The sequence below is a fragment of the Artibeus jamaicensis genome, unplaced genomic scaffold (genome assembly GCF_021234435.1).
Source record: "Artibeus jamaicensis isolate MK-2021 breed Jamaican fruit bat unplaced genomic scaffold, CSHL_Jam_final scaffold_1019, whole genome shotgun sequence".
Lineage (NCBI taxonomy): Eukaryota > Metazoa > Chordata > Mammalia > Chiroptera > Phyllostomidae > Artibeus > Artibeus jamaicensis.
This window is the reverse complement of record NW_026522025.1, coordinates 31,159,150-31,176,847: the sequence shown is the minus strand read 5'-3', so window position 1 is coordinate 31,176,847 and position 17,698 is coordinate 31,159,150. Positions and strand designations below refer to the sequence as shown.

At 37.7% G+C, this 17,698-nt stretch overlaps 1 protein-coding gene across 1 annotated transcript in view; it reads left to right on the top strand.

Moving 5' to 3' along the window:
- The window catches only part of COL24A1 (collagen type XXIV alpha 1 chain), a 346,701-nt gene that overhangs the window by 287,961 nt on the left and 41,042 nt on the right, over positions 1-17,698 (top strand). Inside the window, exons 46-47 of the mRNA XM_053655519.1 lie at positions 130-183; positions 1,518-1,625. Of these exons, the coding sequence (XP_053511494.1) occupies positions 130-183; positions 1,518-1,625 (162 nt within the window). The remainder of the gene's footprint in view (positions 1-129; positions 184-1,517; positions 1,626-17,698) is intronic.

The following is a 17,698-nucleotide window of genomic DNA, read 5'->3' as shown; positions in this document are numbered from 1 at the left end:
GGTACCCAGCTACGTAGCGGCAGTACTTGCTGTACTGTAGCATCCAGGTCTCAGGGTCCTTTCGTGTGCCTTCAGTTTAATTTACCATATTTAGTACAATCAATTGACAACTGTGATTTACATTTTTAGGGTCCTAAGGGGAAAAAAGGAGCTCCTGGTTCTTCTGGGAAACCTGGGATTCCTGTAAGTAACAAGAATTTTACATCTTTCTTACTTCTCTTAATAGAATTGGCAACTTTAGCAAGCAGCAAAGTTTGGAGCCAATTATGACAAGTGTTAGATAAATCAGATTTTCTTTAAAAAAAAATTGTGAGCCCATGCTGGGGCACAGAGGAAACAAAATATGACCATTAGCTCAACCCGAGCTTGCTGTTTAAAGGTAAGTCTCTGTAACTGGGTGCCACCCTTCAGTGTTCGGGTGCCCTCTCTGTGGACCCATGCCACTCTCTGATGGGAACCTAAAACACAGGAAATTTGGAATCTTGATGAAATGGTTGGTGACAGAGGTCAGAGATCTTAAAGCATAAATAGAAGGACAGGAGCTGCATTTTGAATGAAGGATTCAACCTCTTATTTTCCTGGAGGCCTTAGAAAAAAATTTCAAACTCATCATGGAACAAAAATTAATTGTACCATAGCCACCAGTTTCCCCCTCTGACCAGGTAAACATGCGTTGACTGGCTTATTAGCAAAAGTTTCCTGCTGGTTTTCCCTAGCCATGGGATCGGTGCGGGGCAGGGGTGGGGGTGGCGAGCCGACAAGCCTGTGTTCAAACACAGGTTTGAACCTGTGTGGGTTCAAAACAGTAAAGAAAAGAAACATAAATTGTAACACATTCAGATCAGAGATTCATGCAGATAAAATCCAGTTGCCTAAGAGCAGAACCAAATAGTTCAGGCCTTTACTCAGTCATGCAATTAATTATCCAATTCAAAGTGGCAACAAAATGAGCCATAATTTGTTTGTTTGGAAATGAATACAATATGAGCTTTTGTAGAAGGTCTCTGGAAGCATAAAGAAGAACATACTTGTGAATCAAAGAAAAGATATTCATTTCCCATGGAATTGTTTGTTTTTCCATGTGTAAAATGTTTTCAATCATGGCTGATTCAGCAGCAGCTGGTCTGCCAGGACAGTTAGAAACTTCACCCTTACAAACCATGCCATCAACACCTGTATTCTAAGCTGACAGGTGCATATGGCTGATCTTTTCTCTACAGATGGAGAAAGCATGGGCTGGCACAATGAGAACAACCAGAGATTCACACTAGAGCTGAAAAGGACACACAGTAAATGGCTGATTAGCTGGGCACTTTGGTTTAGGAAACTTGTAACGGCAGTGACCTGATCTTTTGAATCCAAATAGTAAACCATTAAGGAATACGGGAAACAGGAAGATTTATTTGGGGACAGGGTATTAAAAATGTAAATGCCCTCCCCCCATAAATATAAGCATATTTGTTATTTAATCATCTGTACAGCATCTCTCTATAATCAAGTCATTTTTAACTACCAAGGGACTTCCAGGCCTACCTGGGCCAAAAGGGCTGCAAGGGTACCACGGCACAGATGGCGTTTCAGGAAACCCTGGAAAAACCGGGCTACCAGGAAGACGGGGGCTTCCCGTGAGTAGACTGAACATTATTTCTTTGCTTTTTATTTTTTATGAATACTGTCTCCTTGCTAGACCATAGAGATGCTGGCTCTCTTTTTTAGCTGTGACATTGGCTCCAATTAAGCCAATCATCTCTTTAATAATTATTAAATTAATAATTATTAATAATTAATTATTAAATTAATAATTATTAAAGAGATCATTGGAATCATGTTTATGATTTCCAGAGAGTGGCGATGGGTACATTCACTTGGATACTGTATATCTAATAATGCATATTTATAAGTTATGCCATTTTACACATCTAAAATCTCGTAAATAAGAAATAAGTTTTAGGGGCTACCCACCCTAGTTATATTTTGAGTTCATCAAAAACCACCTTTGGAACATTTGAGCCTTGGCAGTACCTCAAGGCAGGTTCTGCCAAAAATTATCTTCCCTTTATTTTAACAGCCTCAGTATTTCACTTTACAAAAATTGTGTGGATAGTTTTTCTCTATTTATGTGGTGGTGGTGCAATGATACAAATTCTCTCTTATTTTCCTATAAAATCTCTACCTTATTTTCTCAGAAATTAAAAATCATATTTTATCTTCATTTAGCTATTGCTCTTCTTTCCTTCCCTCTTGTCATCATAATCAAGATATTTTTGTTTTCCGTGTTGTTTTCACTCAAAATAGAAAAATTAACCACATACCTTCAAGAACCCACTAAAATGTACCCTTTTATGTTTCTGTTATTTGCATATACTCATCTGTTTTTCTCTTAAATAATAGGTTAACACTAATTGTTTATCAAACATAGCATAATGCTATACCTAAGTCCAAATCCAAATTAATATTCTTCATTCACTGTGATGAGTTATCTCATTTGTTTAAAAAAACTATGAAACTATGGTGTAACAAACTTAATTATTTTAGAAATAAATATCTGCCTAGATTCTATCTGTAAAGGTGAATATTATTAAAGAGTCTGTTTGTTCTAGAGTCAATATGTCAGAACATAAGAGTACTAGGTTAAGACCTAGAAAACTCTGACAGTCAGGCTAATATTTTTTAATTAAAATAGATATCTTATAGATATATGCCATTAAAGTCGGTCTGGTTAAAAGAGGACTTTCATTTGAGATCTCAGTCTTAAAAGTAGCTCAAATCAAAACAAAACAAACAAAAATACTAATAAGAAAATACAGGGAGGTTTCAGGCTACAAGATGAGTAAACAAAACTGAATTGTATGTCTATATACTAACAATAAACAATCAAAAATGACATTTAAAAAGCAGTTCTTGCAATAGCATTAAAATGGGATAATCTGACCCCCAAAAAATGTACAAACCCGTATACTGAAAACTGTAAAATATTGCAGACAGAAATTAAAGAGGACCTAAATTAGTAATATATATTCTATGTTAATGGATCAGATAACTTAATACTATTAAAATGTCAGTTATCCTATACGTTGTCAGTTATCTTAAAACATTAAACATACACCTATCATATTACCCAGTCATTTCACTTTTAGCCAAGAGATATAAAAGCTATGTCCACACAAAAACCTGTCCATGAATATTCATTCATAGTGGCTTTCTTTGTAATAGCACTGAACTGGAAACAAACCAAGTGTCCATCAAAAGATGAATCACTAAACAAATTGTGGTACATATGTGCAATGAAATACTATTCTGCTATAAAAAGAATTAATTATTGATACATGCTACCATGAAAATTGATCTCAAAATAGATATGCTGAGTTTTAAAAAAGCAGACAAAAAAGGGCACAGACTCTATGGAGATCGGAATGCGTGTTGGGAGGCATGGGAAGGATGGATTACAAAGGGACAGGGGACATTTTTGAGAGGTGGGTATGTCATCTTGCTTGTGATAATGATTTCACAGGTGTATTCTTATGCCAATATACTTTATGTGAATAATTTACAATTATGTAAAATGGCATTATGTAAAGTGAGGGAGGAGGATGGAGAAATGACACTGAGATAAGTAAGAGTTAGTAAATTAGAAATGATGATTATGTTGGAGAACAGGAAAGACACAATCTAGGTAGAGACAACTGCATAATTAAAGCTAGGAAGAACATTGTGCGTTTGAGAACCGTAGCAAGACCAGCTGGGGGCTAAAGTTTAGTGAGCAGGATGTAGAGTGATAGAGTTTGATTCTGTTCAGCTATATAAGAAGATACATCACAGTGGATATTGAAGAACATATTAAGGATATTGATCATTAATTAAAGATAGTTAGGATTCATTAAGGTTTAAGCTTAAGAGGGACATTATCCAATTTTACATTTTTTTAAAAATGCCCTGTGGCTGTAGTATGGAAAATGGGCTGGAGAGTGGAAAGATTAGATGCAGGAGGCTAATAAGAACACTATTTATTGTGGTATTCCAGGCTATATACGTTCACGGCTTAGACTACACTGGTGAAGTGGAGATGGAAAGAAGTAGATGAATTTAGGTGGTATTCAGGAGGCGGCTTTGATAAGACTTGATATTTGACTATGGGAGGTGAGGGAGGAAAAGGGGTGTCAAGGATAACCTTCACATCTCTAACTTGTGCAAGTTTCTGACTCAGTACACTGTAGGCCCTCACTAACAAGACTGAAGGATAAGTTTATGACATTTTATTGGCAAGTTTATGACATTTAAGTGGAAGTAAGTCAGTAATTAGATATTCTAGGCTAGAGCTTGGAGAGGAGGTCAAATATTATTTTAAAAGTCATCGACATATAAAAATGCACTAATCAGAATCCTATTAGGAAGCAGAAGGAATATTCAACTGGAATTTTGAAGAGACTATTTAGAGAAATGCAGACAGGGTAAAAACAGCCAATGAAGAATGTGGGGGACTTAGAGGCTATCAATAGTAGAAAATGGTTACCACCCTCAGACCTGAAAGGTTAAAGAAAAAAAATAATGTCAAGTTGAAAGTCAAGTTGAGATGTGGAGCTATTGGAAAAGGACAGAATATCAAAACTAGAAGGCTATGGGAGAAATAAAGATATTACCTCTCTCTCCACCCACATTTCTATACTAGTGGTGCATCCCATTGGCCAACTCCAAGTGCAAGTATGAGGACAAGAGAACCCAGGTGATGTAGTCCAGGAAGGTCAGATTCCCAGAACAAATGACACAACAGAGAAGGGGCAGTGAATGAATTTGAGGAGCAAATGGAAAAAGCAACACAAATATGAAGTACACAGTGGAAAGAAGGTCCGGAATCAAGCTATGAGGTGTTCTGTCATTTAGAAGGCAGGTACAGGAGGAAGAGAAGACTTCAAAGGAAACTGAGATGCAGTGATCATGATAGATAGAAGAAAAAGAAGGCAATGCCATGAAAACTCAAGAATATCCCAAGAATGAAAAAGTTATCAAGTATATCTAATAATTCTGAGAGAGTACATCGGACACTTTTTTATTAATTGTGTTTTTGTTGTTTTGTCTCCTCAGCATCTTAAGTCCATTTTTATGTTTACTGTCTTTTTTTTAGTCTTTGTAGGAAACTAGCTTCTCCTAAGGAAGTCAAAAATTTCAGCCCCAGCTGGTATGGCCCAGTGAATTGAGCACCAGACTTTTAACCAAAGGATCTCCAGTTTGATTCCCAGTCAGAGCACATGTCTGGGTTACAGGCCAGGTTCCCAGTAGGAAGCCCATGAGAGGCAACCACATTGATGTGTCTCTCCCTCTTTATCCCTCCCTCCTTCCTCCCTTCCGCTCTGTCTAAAATTAAATAAATAAAATCTTTTTAAAAAATTTCAGACTCTCACTTCTTAGCCCCTCATTAAAACAAGGATGTAGGCCCATGACCTAAGCCGAAACAATCAATTATATTCACAAGGCCTTCACTGGGGAGTTGGTGATACACAGAAGCAGTAACATCAGTAGCTCTCAGTTTCCAAGGCTGATGCACACTGCAGGGTCCAAATTCAGGCTGCCTGACCTCCCATTAATTGTATCCGTTTTTCAAACCTGCTTTTCCAGGTTTATCAGTGATTGTATGAGCTACTCATTGTCTTTTCAGTAAATTTCTGCTTGAAGTCTCCAGGGTTGGTTTCCAATGTTTGCAAGTAAGGGCCCTGACTAATACAGAAAGCTAGTAAGATGAAATTCTAACCATTGTATTATTATTTTTTTAATTGTTCAAATACATTTGTCTCCATTTTCAACCCACCATACCCCCTGGCCCTATCCATCCCCACCTCCCACCCTTGAACCACCCCCTTTGGCTTAGTCCAAGTGTCCTTCATACATGCTCCTTGATGCCCTCCCCTGTCTAGTCCTCTATTATCCCTCTCCCTCCTCCTCTCTGGTTACTGTCAGTTTGTTCTTTACTTCAGTGTCTCTGGTTATATTTTGCTTGCTTGTTTGTTTTATTGATTAGGTTCTACTTATAAGTAAGACCATATAATAATTTGTCTCTCACCCCCTGGCTTATTTTACTTAGCCTAATCCTCTCCAGATCTATCCATACTGTCATGAAGGATAGGAGCTCCTTCTTTCTTTCTGCTGCATAGAATTCCATTGTGTAAATGTACCATAGTTTTTTGATCCATTCATTTATTGATGGGCACCTAGGTTGCTTGCAACACTTGGCTATTGTGAATTGTGCTACTGTGAACATTGGGTGCATAGGTTCTTTTGGATTGGTGTTTCAGGATTTTTAGGGCATAATCCCAGCAGTGGAATTGCTGGGTCAAAAGGCAGTTCTATTTTTAGTTTTCTGAGGAAATTCCATACTGTTCTCCACAGTGCCTTCCATCTGTGAAAGTCATAGTCTACATTCCTACCAACAGTGTACTAGGGTCCTCTTTTCTCCATGCTCTCTCCAACACTTGCTTTTTGTTTATGATTGTTTATGATGGCCATTCTGACTGGTATGAAGTGGTACCTCATTATGGTTTTAATTGCATCTCTCTGATGGCTAGTGATGTTGAGCATCTTTTCATATGTCTGTGGAATCTCTGTGTGTCTTCCTTGGAGAATTGTCTGTTCAAGTCCTTTGCCTATTTTTTAATTGGGTTGTTTGTCTTCCCAGAGTGGAGTCATGTAACCATTGTATTTTAGTGTATGGTGGTCATTGGTAACTTTAGCAAATAACCATTTGACTTGATGAGTGGGGGCAGAAACAGGACTGGAGTGCTTGAGGAGAGAATCAAGAAATTCAGACAATTTTCCCTGGCTGGTGTAGCTCAGTGGATTGAGTGCCGGCCTGCAAACCAAAGGGTCACCAGTTCAATTCCCAGTCAGGACACATGCTTGGGTTGCAAGCCAAGTTGTGCCCCCAGTAGGGGGCGCGTGAGAGACAACCACACATTGATGTTTTTCTCCCTCTCTCCTTTCCTTCCTCTCTTTCTAAAAATAAATAAATAAATAATTTTTTTAAACAAAGAAATTCAGACAGTTCAATAGAGAAATCTGGCTCTGAAGGAGAAAGTAGGGCAATAACTACAGAAGAAACTGAGATTCAGGTAGAAAGTATTTTTAAATAGAGAATCTTGGCCCCATTTAAATGCTAGAAAGACCTAGTAGAGATGGAAAGGCTGAAGATGTAATAAGAGAAGGGAGAATCTGAGTGTGAATTGGTAGGACAACAAAGCCTGCATAGTCCAGCTCCATTTCCTAAGTTATTTTTCTTCTAGTTGGGAATTATTTTCGAAAACCAGATTCTGAGCCACATGTCCCTTTACATATGGCTAGTATAAAAAGCTCATTGAATTGTGTGATGAAAGAAATTGGAACGAATTACAATACTGTTGAATACCTCTCAGGACCCATGGAGTTGAATAATGTCTGGTATTGCAATTAGTAAGCAATGATTTATCAGATCATAAATCATCATCTCTTATTTTTTAGCTTTTTGTAAGAATAAGTTAGAATAATTTCACATGCATACTTAGGGTAATAGGATGTCATTAAGTGTTAAAGTGTTTTATATTCATCAAAATAAAAACAAAATAACTTTTCCTTAAGGAATTCCCCTTTGAACCACAAGATTTCCTTTGGTATTTATGAATATGGAAATGCTTTCTACAAATGTCTCTACTCCCTATAGAATGATTGCTGTGAATGTAGAATGAATGACAATGTCTACTCAATGAAATTAGGTAGCAGTGGCTGTACTGGCCATTAGGGAATGCGACTTTTAGTATGATTACTTCTAAAACCTACTATGTTAATGGAAAAACTACTTCAGAAAGTAATATGGTCTCTAAATACTAGCAAATTCCATGGAATATTTTCAACAAAGGATAAGGATATCTTTCCTTTGGTCTTTTTTTTTTTTTAAGATCATGGCATGGTGGTGTTTTTGGCTTACTTTTCAAGACTGCTGGATTTTTCCACTGAGAAAAATATTTATTCTGGGATTTCTAGCATTATGCAACTGCCTGATTTTCCTAAACAATGTTCTTTATTTCTTTTTGTCCTTTTTTTTATGTAGCCAAGGATTTAAAGAATTCCTGGCAAATTCACTGCAGTTTCAATAGGTTTTTTTTATAACAACTTTATTAAGAATAATGAACATACCATAATGTTCACCCTTTCTGAGAATACAATTTTTTCAAGGTCACATGATTATAACCAAAGGACAGTTTTCGGGAAGTTCACAGTTGCCTGTGTTAATTTCCTCCTATACAAATGAATGTTTTAACACTAGTCAACTTAGCACATTTTTAGTAAATGAATCTACATGCTGTTTTCATTGAGTTGGACTTCTGTATAAGCATAATGCCTCAATCATTTATAGAAAAAAAACAACTTTTCTCTGCAAAGATCATAAATCCATTTGTCATCAAAATGAAGGCTTAGCAGTCTTTATTTTTCATTGCTACAACTAATAAAATTGGTTATGGGAAAAGAGGGGAAGAAACGCAGCTAACAACTTGATTTAGGGCAAATCAAGGCCTTTCAATCCTGACTGCAGTTTGTGAGGTGAACACAGGCTTATGTGTTGTCTGAAATGATATGCTTGTCCTAAAAGAACATTGAAAGTTTTGGGTTTTCCACTTATGGATTATGTCCAGTATAAGAAGGGAAAACACACTTCATCAGCCAACTCATAATCCAAGCATAGAGTAGCAGGACCACCACGGGAGCTTCTATTAGAAACACCAGCACAGTCCTGCCACCTGCCTGGACTGCGTTCTCTAGTCCATGAGCTAGTCACACTAAAAAAGCAGAAGTTTCTAAGAAGTTTTTTGTCAGTGTTTTGAAGAAAGAAACATACGTCCCTTGACCAGATCTACACTCAGCATATCCTGTTAACTCTTGATCACTAAGAGACTGATTCTCTAGTTATGGCTTATCTGTATTACTACTTTTTCCCTCTTCTTCTGCTGCTTGTTTTGGCCCATTTTCTGCTCATTAGGAACTCTTCCAGAGCAGATGAAACTCAGTCTCTTTGGCTTCTTATTGGCAACAAAATGAAAGATTTGCTAAAGGGTTAACTTTCCTACTTGACTCATCAGTGACTGCCACCCAGTCCAACCTAGTTCACACTCCTTGTGGAATGCTGTTCCCTCACAATCTGAACTCTGTTTACATATCCAGTCTTCTGTTCTACCTTCCTCCTCATGTGTGCCTTTCAGTGATAATAACAACAAACAATTATTAAATTCTTATTATGTGTCAGGCAGTATTCCAGGTGTTGAATATGTATGGAGTTATTTAATCCTCACAAAAACCCCACGAACTGGGTAAACATGTTCTCTTCAGGTTACAGAAAAGGAAGCTGGGACTCAAAAAACTAAATAGTTTGTCCACGGTCACACAGACAACGACTAACACCTGCCAGAATTTACATTCAGGCCATGTAGACTCAGGGCCTATGTTCTTAACCACTATGCTATACTCCCTCAACTACATGTGCTTAATTACTTAGATATCCACCAAAGTCTGTGTATTTCCTTCACTTTCATGTCTTTGTTCATACATTTTATTCTCTCAGTGTGCAAAGCACTTTGATCTTTCCCTCTAAATTAAAAAAGAACAACTTTTTGATCTTTCACGACTAAGTTGAACTGTTAGCTCCTTTCAGGCGCGCTCCTGGGACTCCACTCAGTTCAGCATGCCTGCGCTGAACTCCCATGTTCTTTGTACCCTGCTTCCATCAGAGCCTGAATGATATGGTTTCTGGTTACTTATCTTCATGTCTTTCTTCCCCAGGAGATTGTAAACTCCTGTAGAACTGGCATTGTGTTGTGTTCATCTGCGTATCCCTAGCACCTAGCACAGTGTCAGACCCATAGAAGAAGCTCAATAAATATTTGAGGAATCAATATTCTTTGAATAATAAGTACGACTTTGGAGACTGGAGTTTAAAATTAACCTGAGTTAGCTACTTAATATCTTAAGCATTACCTATAAAATGAGTACAATAATACATAATTCATGTGGTTTTTATGAGAATCAAATGAGATATTATATGTGAAATGCTTAGTATACTGCATGGACTTACTGAGTTATCACCCTTTTTTGACCATATTCTTTTTAAAATTATTTTTATTGATTATGCTGTTAAAGTTCTTCCTAATTTTCCTTTTCTGCCCACTCCACCCAGCACTGCCCACCCCCTCAGGCTAGCCCCACGTCATTCATTGTTCGTGTCCATGGGTCATACATGTAAGTTCTTTCACTACTCCATTTCCTGTACTGCACTTTACATCCCCATGGCTATTCTGTCATTGTTTGTACTTCTTAATCCCCTCACCAGCTTCACCCATTCCTCAATATTTCCATCTGTCAACCATAAAATGTTCTACATATCCATGATTCTGTCTGTTCTTCTTTGCTTAGTTTGCTTGTTTGTTTTTAAGATTTTATTTATTTATCTTTAGAGGGGAAGGGAAGGAGAGAAGGAGAGAAATATCAATGTATGGTTGCCTCTCGTGAGTCCCCTGCTGGGAACTGGCCTGCAACCCAGTCATGTGCCCTGACTGGGAATCGAACCACAATTGTGTGGTTTGCAGGCCTGAATTCAATCCAGTGAGCTACACCAGCCATGGCTACTTAGTTTGTTTTTTAGATACTATAGTTGATAGCTATATATTTAGTGCCATTTTATTTTCCATAGTTTTAACCTTCTTTTTATTAAATAAGTCTCTTTATATTTCACATAATAAGGGCTTAGTGATGATGAACTCCTCTAGTCTTTCTTGTCGGGAAGCTTTTTATCTGCCCTTCAATTCTAAATGATAGCTTTGCTGGGTAGAGCAGTCTTGGATGTAGGTCCCTTTTTTTCATGGCTTTGAGTATTTCTTGCCAATCCCTTCTAGCCTGAAAAGTTTCCTCTGAGAAATCAGTTTACCATCTTAGGCGAACACCCCTGTAGGTAACTAACTGCTTTTCTCTTGCTGCATTTATAATTCTCTTATTATCTTTAACCTTTGACATTTTGGTTCTGATGTGTCTCGGTATGGGCCTCCTTGCATCCATGTTGTTGAGGGCCCTCTGTGCTTCCTACACTTGCATATCTATTTCTTTCACCAAATTAGGGAATTTTTCTTTCATTATTTTTTCAAATAGGTTTCCAATTTCTTGCTCTTTCTCTTCTCCTTCTTGCACCCCTATGATATGAATGTTAGACCTCTTGAAGTTGTCCCAGAGGCTCCTTATACTATCTTTTTTGGGGGGGATTTTTTTCTTCTTGTTGTTCTGATTGGTTGCTTTTTGCTTCCTTATGTTCCAAATCATTGATTTGGTTCACAGCTTTATCCATTCTACTGTTGTTTCCTTGTAAATTGTTCTTGATTTCAATTAGTGTATCCTTTGTTTCTGACTGGATCTGTTTTAAGCTGTTAAGATACTCACTAAGCTCCTTAAGCATCCTTATAACCAGTGTTTTGAACTCTGCATCTGATAGATTGCTTATCTCTATTTTGCTTAGTTCTTTCCCTGGGACTTTGATCTTCTCTTTAATTTGGACCATGTTTCTTTGTTTTCTCATTTCCACAGGCTCCCTGTGTTTGTTTCTATGTATTAGGTAGAGCTGCTATGACTCCCTGTCTTGGTAGTGTGGCCTAATGCAATAGGTGTCCTATAGGGCCCAGTGGCATAGCCTCCCCTATCACCCAAGCTGAGTACTCATGGTGCACCCTTCATGTGGGCTGAGTACACCTTCCTCTTGTAGTTGAGCCTTGATTGCTTTTGGCAGGTCAGGGAAGAATTAACCTGAGACACTCAGCTGCAATGACTGATTGTGACCACTGACCACCAACCTCTGTCCTCTGTGGAGGATCAGTTATGCAGGGGCCAGGTGGTGATGCTCTGATGTGGTTTGTGGTTGTCCAGTGGGTATGCAGGCTCTGGGATTTCCTGAGTGGTGAAGTCACGGTCAGCCCCCGAACACCCTGCATGAGCAATAAGACAATCTGAGATGACTGCTACTTGTTCTGGCCTTGGATAGACCTAGGTGAAGTCAAACTGTGAATTTAGGCCACCTGCTGCTAGTGCTGGACCTGTGTTCACCTTGCCAGAGGTACGGAGGCTGGGGTCTCGCTGATGCTGGCTATAGCTTGTTTGAGGGGATTTAGGAAGTTGTGAAGCATGAGCCAAGAGCAGCCATTCATATGGAAAAGTCAGGGCAACAGTTTGAGTGGGCCCATGAATTGGATGGGACAGAGTCTCAGGGGATCTCCAAGCATGGGGAAAACGTTAGCCAAATTGACTGTCAGAGTCTCAGATATGGCACCTGCCTGCTGGCTTTGTGGCTCTGGGAGAGAGGGGGCTCAGAAAGGGACAAGGGCCTCTGCTCACCTTTATGTCTGAGAGAAAGCTTTCCCCCAGCTCTTGCCTTGATGCCAGACACTTCAGTTCCTCCCCATATGCCACTGGTGCCTTTCAAGCTGCTACCCCAGTGCTGAAGTTCAGAGGGAGTGAGTCTGGGTCAAAGTTCATATGTGGCTTCTTTAAGAGGAACTTCTTGGGACTCCAGAAGTTTCTTCCACCAACTTAATCTCAATTGGTTTATGCAGCCAGAAGTTATGGGTATTTATCTTCCTAGCCCTGGAACCCTGGGCTGGGGTCCCATTTGGGGCTAGGACTCCTGGTTTCCAAGATATCACCCCCTGAATTTTCATCCACCTCATGTGGATGTGGGACCAGCCCGTTCTGCATCTTTGTCTATCCTACCAGTCTGGATGGATGCAGTTTCTTTAATTCTGTAGTTTTCAGATGTACATCCAACTCAATTTCTGACAGTTCTGAGTGATAGATGCTCTATATTTTAGTTGTAATTTCAAGTAGTTGTGTGAGGAGGCAAGCCATATTTACCTATGCTGCCATCTTGAGTTATCATTTTAAAATAATATTAAATACTCATGGTTAAGCTAACACTTACTCACTACACAAATACTTGTTTAGTGCCTAGCAGGGCTACAGGTTAGGGAATACAGCAGTGAATGAGGCAGGGAGAGAACTGCCCTCATGAACACACATGGAACAGCAAGAAACTGCTGATGTTTGAGCATTTCTGACCCACACCCCAGAAAGTACAATTTAATAGATCAACCAAATAATTAAGTAGCAATCTATAAATTTTAATTCCAAACTGTGATAAGTGCTGTAAACGAAATGGATAGGGTTTTGGTATAGAGTATAATGAGAAACATTATTGGTGAGGCAGACAATGGTAGCCTCCCTCAGAAGGTTATATTTCAGCTGAGCACTAAAGGTAAGACTGAACAGGGGGACAGTGACCAGAGGGAAAAAGGGAGGGAATTTCAGGGAGAAAGGGGAAGGGTTTACAGAAACTAGTATAAAGGACACATGGACAAAAACTAGGGGGGGTGGAAATGGGAGGGAGGTGGGGAGGGTTGCAAGGGTGGGCTTGGATGGGAGAAAAAAAAAGATGGGACTAAAATGAAAAAAAAAACTCTGCAGTTTGGCATATTCACAGGATTATCAGAGGATCAGATAAGTTAGTGTAGAGAGAGATTTGTCATTTTTGAAATAAAATATGGACATTTAATTTTTTCATAGTGATGTGAGCCTAGACCTATCTAAGAGCCAAAGTATAGATGAAATATCTGCCTTTAGTCCCTGTTAGTCCTGTGATTTTTGAGTTGAGGCCTGCATCAAGGAGATTTCACATGATACATTATTTTGTTCAATATTATAGTGGCATGTGCACTATCCATTTTGAAGGATGGATAAACTACCAGTGGTTCTAATGGAAATGTGTAACTAATTTCTGTGAGGTAATACAATGTTGAAATGCCTGTATTCATTAAGACTGGACAAGAGCGAGTTTTGTATACTCTTGGGAATGGACCAACGTCAAGCAGACCTGCCTTTACTACCTAGACTCGCCTCAACCCTGCTCTGAGTCCCATAAGCTTTAATATGTTTAGAGACCCAAAAGTTGCCTCCTAAATTTAGCACACAGCTCATTCATAAATCTTATTTCTAAGAGTCAGCCATATTATGTATGATTGGCACTGTCGGAAAATATATGAATGCTGCATTATTTCTGTATAATGTGGCCCTGCATATAATCACCTAATAATTACTATCCCACATATTTTTAAACAGCCAATTCTTTCCTGGAGGGATATATTTAGTAAAACAAATAAAATGAGAAATTCCTACTTAAACTGAATGTTTTTAGTAGCTTGGAGTAAAGGAAGCAAAGTATTACTTTTACAACTCATTAGTTTGCTGGCTTAACCAAAAATACAGGAAATATGTTGTCTAATAATATAAAAAATGTCAGGGCATCATAGTTATTTTTCTGTTCTCTAGAGTGTAAATTAATTTTAATTACTATATTTTCACACAATAACAACTGTATCAATATGATACCATGAGCACAGAGGGTGCTTGGCAGTAGGGAAAGGCAAAAACTTCCTTATAATTTCAAGGATAGTGTTTTTTAAAAATCAACTAATTTTAAGTTCAGTGTTATTTTAAATTTATCATTTTACTGTTGAAAAATCAATCCAATTAGCATAAAATATTTATCATTTCACTCAATATAATTTTAAGATAATATTCCTTTCTTAATCCTCCCTTCAACATGGACTTCTATCATTGCCTGTAATAAACTATTTTTTCTTACTTATTTCTTAATGTGTTTGTTTCAATCCTGATGAGAATAAGGCAGCTAAACCAAGGGACCTGGGGAATAGCGCAGCGACAGTCTCTTTGCTCTGTTTTACTATTATGCATAAACCCGTCACCATTGTTCCAAAGTCTGCGTCTGTGCCTGTTCTCTAAATTTGTGCACATGGCCCCATTTTTATTTCCATATCTTTCCATTCAGATCCAGATTTATACTTAAATTATTCCTTCCATTTTCTATAGGGAAGTCAAAGTAAAAGGCAACTCTCTCGTCTTTCCATAAGTGACATCAGTTTAAATAAAGCAGTCTAGGTTCTGGCCAAGATGGAGACGTAGGTAGATACATATTGCTTCCTGGAGCAACCAAAAGAAGGAAAACAACCAATTTAAAAACAAAAAAAAAAACCAACCATAAATACCTGAAAATCAAACTGCAAGGAGTTTGATCACATGGAGGGTTATTAGTGTGGAAAGGGAGGGAGAGAATGGGGGAACAGATACAAGAAATAAGAAGCATAAATGGTTGGTACAAAATAGACAAGGGGAGATTAAGAACAGTCTAGGGATGGAGAAGCAAAAGAGCTTACAAATACAACCCATGGACATGAACGAACTAAGACAGTGAATGCTGGAGGGAGAATGGGTGCACTGTGGAGGGAGATAAAGGGAAGGGAAACAATGGGACAACTGTGATTGCATAATTAATAAAATATACTTAATATAACCATATTGCCATTACAGTTTATGATATGTGGAAGACACTCAATAAAAAAAAATCTTGTGGTTGATGTTGTTGTTGTCATTACTAACCCATTGTGTGTTTTCTTAGAATCCAGCCCTTAAGCAGCCAGCAGTTTCAGTCTTATCAAAAATTGACACTCTCCTGCAGAATTTAAAGCCAATTTAAGGGTACAAATTTACAACTTATAGATAACTACTTCTGGAGAGCTAATGCACAACAGAGTAGTTATAGTCAACAACTCTGTATTGTAAACTGCAAATATGCTCAGAACCCAAATCTTAACGGTTCTAAAAACAGTGAAAAAGGAAATAATAAATATTTGACATGATAAAGTTATTAACTATGCTACTACTGTATTAATCATACTGCAAAATACAAATGTATGAAACCAACATGTTCTACACCTATACTTGCATAATATTATATGCCACATATATCTCAATAAAACAATGAACCAATTCAACCAGGCAGTTTGGCTCATATCTGAGGATAATGGAAATCTGTGGCCATGAGACATCATATGTCTTATTGTTTTATTAACTTTTTAAAGACTTTGATAAATTGTTGATTGGTTTCAGCATCTCTGAAAAATTAATAATTGTAATGTTATTTATTTTTTAAGTTTGCTCAGAATAACTTGTCCTTTGCTGTTGGGTTTTAGTCAAACGATTTTTAAGGCATTGGAAAAAATGCCTAGGGATTAACATCTGTTTCTCTTGAAAGCAAAATTACTCATCCATCTGTGTATTCATAATAAAAAATGTTTGTTCTCTGCTTGTACGAAACAGTGTTTGGAACTTTGTACGGAACACTCTGCTACTGTCCTCAAATTTCTCTCTAAGAAACCAAAATGAACAATAAATAACTTGCAGCATATTCATTGTGTTGTATTAACCGTCTGACAGCCCTGAAAGTAAAGTAAACTTTCTAGTGTACAGTTAACCCTAAGGTCCTTACTATTTTCCACTAAAAGCACCTGTCAGCTTCAGCAGTGTTCATTCAGATGCTGTCCGTTGTCCATTGACCACCTGAAAGACACTTTTTTTTTCCACGTTGGAGAATAAAGGTCTCAAAAATTAGCTAAAATTGCAAGTAAAGTGAAATGAAGTGGTACTATGTTAGAATTCTGGAATGTTGAGGCATCCTAAAATCATCTGTCATAATCTGTCATGTGATGCATGTCCTCTCTCTGTGTCATCAATTACTCCTATAATACACGTAGGGACAGGATACTGAATGCCTTGCAAGACAACACACAGATCTGCTGTTAGGTATGGCAGCGCTTGTGTTCAAGTGACCCTTATTGTACTTGATGTGGCTCCAAAGCACAAGAATAGTGATGCTGGTGATGCATATCTGCTAAAGGGAAGCCATAAAGCGCTTCTTTTTAATGAAAAGGTGAGTACAGTACAATAAGATATTTTTGAGAAAGATCACATTTATGTAACTTTTATTACAGCATAGTGTTATGATTGCTCTATTATTAGTTATTGTTAGTCTCTCACTATGCCTAATTTAGAAGTTAAACTTCATTATAAGTATGTAGCTATGGGGAAAAACATCATATACATATTTAGGGTTCAGTACTATCCATGGTTTCAGGCATCCACTCAGGGTTTTGGAACCCATCTCCTTTGGACAAGAGGGGGACTCTGTTCTAATGTCTAATGATTCATCTGGAGACAAGGAAAACCACTCAAAAGCGTGGCCTTGTTTTTTCATTGACTATCAATGCTGCTCCCGTGTCTTCAGCACTTTAAGCAATTGTTCCTACCGAAAGGTTAGCAATCTTAAACAAGTTTGTTTTTGCTGCGCAATTTAATTAAATCAAGAAGCAATTTTCCTTGCTGGGCTAACAAATGAACCATTCAAAAACTTCACTTTAATTGCAACTTTCTTTTCTTTCTTTCTTTCTTTTTTTTTTTTTGAGGACAAATGCTGTTGTGATTAGATACTCCATTTTAAACTTCCTAATTTTTCTTAACTGTCACATTTCAGGAAATTGTGTCAAGTACTTGGTCTACTTATGTTGATGTATATTGTATATTATTTTTAGCATTATAGCCACTGAATGAAATACACAAAGCTCTGACATCTAATCTGATAACAAAATAATCCATATTTATTTCACTGTGCTTTAAACAAACAACATTCAAAATTCACGTTTTTTCCCTTTGTTGTTTTCACATGACCAGTATGCACTGGTGCTAAAATAAATGCCACAGAGAGACAACATATGTTCCACTTGAAACACTGTCAAGTCGTAACTGT